Here is a 5,479-nt window from a genome sequence, read left to right as displayed (position 1 = left end):
GTTTGTTCTCTTAAAGTGCTCATATTATGCTAATTTTCAGGTTCATAATTGTATTTAGAGGTTATTTCAGAATAGGTTTACATGTTTTAATTTAAAAAAAAAAAACACCATATTTTTGTTGTACTGCACATTGCTGCAGCTCCTCTTTTCACCCTGTGTGTTGAGCTCTCCGTTTTAGCTACAGAGTGAGGCATCGCACTTCTGTTCCATCTTTGTTGGGAGTCGCACATGCACAGTAGCTAAGTAAGGACTACTAGCCAGTCAGAAGCAGAGTATGAGGGCATGCCCTGACAGTAACTAGGTAAGGACTACTAGCCAGTCAGAAGCAGAGTATGAGGGTGTGCCACGCAAGCAGCTAGGCGAGCATTATAACGTGTGTTCCAAAGGGACCACGTTGGTCTCTGAAGTAAAGGCTGGACTACAATAGAGCTGTTTGGAGCAGTGTGTGAACAGTGTTTTCTGTTGGAGATGGTAAGTCCCTTTGGGGGGGACTTTGGGCTTTTTCACTTTGTAAACCTATAACGTGCACAAAAAAGATATAGAACACAATAAAGGAAAGGGGAAAAGCCAAAAAGCACAATATGAGCACTTTAATACGTCCATGGTTTAACACAAGAAATTGAACCACAATGGGAAAGCCTTCATTATGTGCTAAATGCAGTTTCTATATTCAATATTTCTATGACATGAAGTGACAATGGAACATACAATAAAAAAAAATTTGAATCTCTGTCCTACAGACTATGGTATTTGTCAGAAGAGACTGTTGAGGAAATCTTTCTGTGTGGTCAGTGTGTGGTCAGTGTGTGGTTCCATCAAGATTTTCATCTTGATGGAAGGATGAGGACTGTCGGTAATCTGCTGCTGCCGGTAAAATAATCCTGTTTCATCAGGGTGGGATCACTGTGACACGCTGACTTCCTCCTGACATGGTTCATTCATGACTTTGAACTGGACATAGAGAATCAAAGTTGTTGTTTTTTTTTTAATGGGTTAAGATGACACAGTATGATTCAGTTTTCCTGTGACAAACTTTCTCTTTTTCACATCTATTGTCTGGATCACAACGTACCACTTGGTAGATCACAGAGTGGAAGTTTGGGTTGCAGAAGCAAAGAGACACGTACAGCACACCAACTGTAGCTTATATTTAGAATATGAAATAAATTGTCTAATGTTACTTTTTTACTGTATTTTATACTGGGCGTTTACATGTTATAAAATATAAAATTATAATGAATATTAAATAGGAACTACTGTCTACATCAACCGTGTTCAAATTTCGAGTCGGCGATTAATAGCGGACGGACCCATTTGGTAGGTACTGCGCATGCGCTGAGACAAATATGGTTGCAAAAATGATTGTTACGTGACGGTTTCATTCGAGATAAATTGAGTGTAAACTTTGCAGAAGAAGACGCAAGCGGCGGTACAATGGCAGGAGAAGAGCAGGAGAGCAAGACCAAGGTAAGTGTCTCGTGTAACTGTAACGTTCCGTGTAAGGAAGCATTTGAAATGGTAGAGGCGTTTCTAGAAGGTCAACAAACGGTCCATTAACCTTAACGAAACCTTCTTGAGACGTTCAGCCAGTGGTGTAGTCTACGTGATATGCAGGTACCCACTAAGATATCTCCAGGATTTCCATATACCCACTTAAAAATGCCCAATGACACACATTATATTTTTGTTATATTTTGAATTGTCATCTGTGTTTTTCTTCTTCGCATAGGCTAAATAATGGTATTAGGGTGAAAAGAGGAGCTGCAGCAATCTGCAGTACAACAAATTAAACCATGTAAATCTATTCTAATATAACCTCTAAATACAATTATGAACCTGAAAATGAGCATAATATGAGCACTTTAATATAAGAGAAAAGAAGTCCCATTTAAGCTTTATGTATGTCTCTTCTTGTCTGTCCTTGAGGGTTTCCGGCTGCTGGGGATTCTGGATGTCCAGAACACTCCGTGTGCCAGAGACGCCATCCTGCATGGAGCTGGGGGCTCTCTAGCTGCTGGCCTGCTACACTTTCTGGCCACTAGTGAGTCTTATGAAGACTTTGAACAGACGACCCCATCTCACATCTAAAGACAATCCTCTCACATCTATAGCTAGCTAGCGTTAGCTGGTAACTTAAGGGGAAGTATGCCGATGTTCTGTTCTGCCGTACATGCAGATGAATAGCAGCACTACCTGGAGGTCCGCGTTTATCCGCTGTTGGATGACTCGCTTCATAGTGGTTTAAAATCAGCAACTTTCCCTCTTTTAGCGTTTAGCTTAGCATGGCATATTAAAATATATAAATCAAATATTCCACAGTGACTCAATTAAAACCTGATGACACAAGGGATGTATGTACGTTATTTATTTATTTTTTTTATCTTAGGGCTGGTTTAAAAAATCATTTCTCCAACTAAAATCTATCTTTGTTCGAGTCGTCTGATATCCATTAATAAAATCCCGAAATCTATCTTTTAATATATGCCTTTTCACCATGGAAGTATAAGTAAAAAGTACTTTTGAACAAACTTTTTGGGGCTCAGTTCTTAATGTAGACATTAACCTGGTGTATTGTAAAAAGTATTTGAGGGTTGCGTCTTGCTCGTACAATTTACAGCAGAAGTTCTCTGAGAATTTCTTTAATATCCAAGCTAAACTGGTATTGTAACTGAATTTTCCCTAACCTGATTGATATGGAATCGTAAACGTAAATGGAACTGGGACCTTGTGAATCGGAATCGAATCGATTCAGGAAATCATTGGCATACCAAGCTCTAGTTTATCTGGATTTTAATAACTTTAATTAATTAAACATACTTTTTGTGTTAATTAAGCATACAAGAAAATGTGTAGACCTCAAAGAATGTCCAATAATTTGGTTTAATAATATTTTTGCACGATAACCTAGGGCTAGGCGATGGGGAGAAAATCAGATATCATGATATTCTTGACCAAATACCTCTATTGATTGACCTATTGATATTGCGGCGATATTCTAGGGTTGACAATTTGTGCTCTTACAAAATATCTTGGATTTTAGATAAATAATCATCAGTAATGTGGACATAATGTCTAAGTGAGGAAAAGGCAAATAATAGAACAGCTGGAACAGTCTGGGGAGTTCAGAAAAGTACATCACTTTACTGTATTGGAGCCTTTAAAACCAGGAAAAGACAACCCTTAGTTTGATTTCTGGATTTTATCCGTGTAACCCTTGAAATCTCAGCAGCAGTCTGTCCTGTTGTCCGCAGGTCGGGTGAAGAGGTCTTTTGACGTGGGATTTGCAGGCTTTATGCTGACGACACTCGGGTCCTGGTAGGTCTTTACGTTGACTGGCAACTCATCCCTCTCTTGTCCGTCTTTCACCTTCTGATCAGAACAAACTCCTGCTGGCATTTCTGACATACTGTACCTACCATAAATAGAAAAACATGTATACATGTAACATCAACTACGGCTGTGCAATATATGTATTTACTATCGATATATGAGACTGGAATGGACTGTATTTATATAGCCCTATTTTGGTCTTAATGACGACTCACGTTTTACATCGTACCATAGAACCATTCACCATTCAAACACATTCATACACTAATGGCCGTGCCACCGGCTCATCAGATAAACATCCACACACATTCACATTTAGTGTCTTGCCCCTTGCACACTTCGACAGGGAACTGCAGGGCCAGGGATCAAACCACCAACTGTCCGATTTGTAGGCAACCGCTGTAGCCACAGACGCCACTGCCAAGACCGTGATACGACACGTGTTGTCTTTTCCTGCTTTTAAAGGCTGCATTACAGTGAAGTAATGTTATTTCCTGAACTTACCAGACTTACTAGCTGTTCTGTGATATGCCTTTAACCACATAGTCACTGTATACACATTGCTGATGATTACTTATCACAAATGTCAATATGTAAAAATGTTTTGTGAAAGCACCAAAAGCACACCCTACAATATTGATCTATTTGGTCAAAATACCCCGATATTTCATTTTCTCCATATCGCCCAGTTCTAACATCAGCAGTTTCCTCTCTAGTTGGTTTCTTTCTTTTTGATGCCGCCTTTCTTTAAATGTTCACTTCTTATACTGCACTGTAACGTTTATTCTCGTATTTTATCTGTTTTTATATTTTTAACTGTTACTGAAGTTACATTGTTGAAATTTGGAACTGTATGACAATCTATGTAAGCATATAATGAGAATTAAAAAGTAAGTCCAGTGAGACGGAAGGATTGCGGGTGGACTACGGCTACATTGTCCCACACTAGCGTCATAAGGACTTGTTTTATCTGTTTTTATATTTATATATATTTATATTATTGTTTTTAAACTGCTCTTTTAATGTTTTACGTGAAGCACTTTGAAATGCCCTGTTGCCAAAATGTCCTATAGAAATCAAGCCGCCTTGCCTTGTAACGGAAACCCTGCCGTGTCTCCCCTTCCAGGTTTTACTGCAGGATGAACAACGCCAAGCTCCGTGTGCAGCAGAGGATGATCCAGGACGGCATCAAGAACAAGGTTGTATACGAGGGGTCCGTTCTAGACCCAACAAGCAAACCTGGAGCGCCAGGGCCCTCGTGACCCTGATGGGGGAGAAGAGAGGACGCCGTCAGGGCCCTACAAAGACTTAACATTCAGTTGATTTTTGCTGCACAAATTGTGGAAGGGACAAAAAATCCAGGATTTTTTTTTTTTTTTTTTGTTGCTGTTTTGTTTTGTCTGACAACGCATTGGATCTCGTATACCAGACCCCCCGCATATGGACTTTTTGACTGAAGAGTAGGCTGTTGTTCCTAGATGGTATCCTGATCCGGAAACAACAATAATTATTTAGAATGTTGTTCCACCAACATATACCAAGCTACTGTGCAAGTTAAATTCCTACTCTCCTTTTTAAAACCCTGTGATGCATGACGTGCTGTGATGAAGTCTGTTCTGGACACAGATCTACCGCTACTTAGTGACACACTTAGTGTGATATACGAGAATAGCTCAAAATGTGATGTGGCGTGTATGTTTACGCGGAGTCATTATATCACGCTGCTAATTGAGTGTTTTCTAATAAAAAGAAACACAGGACAATGCTGTATGGGGATGTTGATTGCGTAATGCAGTGGTTCCCAACCGGGGGTCCCAGCACCCCCAGGGGAGGCGCAAGTCTTTATCTGGTTTGAGGTTGAGGTAAAAAAAAATATTTTCACATGTTAAACAAATTATGATAATACACTAGAATATATAATGTATACAAAAGTCTGTATGAAAACTATAATATAGTATCTATATAGTATATAGTTCAATATATAGATACAAACTCCTCTGTATCAAAAAAGAAAGTAAGGCCCCAGCTTGAGAGCTACCTCAACTTTGATTTTGGGGGGGGCGGCTCAGCTTTTCTTAGACATGAGTAGGGGGGGCGCCAAGGAAAAAAGGTTGGGAACCACTGGCGTAATGCATACTGTAACACTCAA

At 39.6% G+C, this 5,479-nt stretch overlaps 1 protein-coding gene across 1 annotated transcript; it reads left to right on the top strand.

Moving 5' to 3' along the window:
- The first annotated feature begins 1,307 nt into the window (after positions 1–1,307).
- On the top strand, positions 1,308–5,233 carry cox20 (cytochrome c oxidase assembly factor COX20). The gene is made up of 4 exons (XM_028603694.1): positions 1,308–1,467; positions 1,927–2,041; positions 3,252–3,315; positions 4,457–5,233. The coding sequence occupies exons 1-4, from the start codon at positions 1,435–1,437 to the stop codon at positions 4,590–4,592; spliced, it is 348 nt and encodes a 115-aa protein (XP_028459495.1). The 5' UTR covers positions 1,308–1,434; the 3' UTR covers positions 4,593–5,233.
- Positions 5,234–5,479: the final 246 nt, after the last annotated feature.

This window comes from Perca flavescens, chromosome 17 (genome assembly GCF_004354835.1).
Source record: "Perca flavescens isolate YP-PL-M2 chromosome 17, PFLA_1.0, whole genome shotgun sequence".
Lineage (NCBI taxonomy): Eukaryota > Metazoa > Chordata > Actinopteri > Perciformes > Percidae > Perca > Perca flavescens.
The sequence above is the reverse complement of the archived record's forward strand: the minus strand, read 5'-3'. Positions and strand labels throughout refer to the sequence as shown.

Excerpts from the sequence above, each read along its gene's own strand:
- cox20 (XM_028603694.1), top strand. The coding sequence starts at position 1,435 with ATGGCAGGAGAAGAGCAGGAGAGCAAGACCAAG. Across the intron at positions 2,042-3,251 it reads GCTACACTTTCTGGCCACTA|GTCGGGTGAAGAGGTCTTTT; the intron begins GTGAGTCTTATG and ends TGTTGTCCGCAG. Across the intron at positions 3,316-4,456 it reads CTGACGACACTCGGGTCCTG|GTTTTACTGCAGGATGAACA; the intron begins GTAGGTCTTTAC and ends CTCCCCTTCCAG.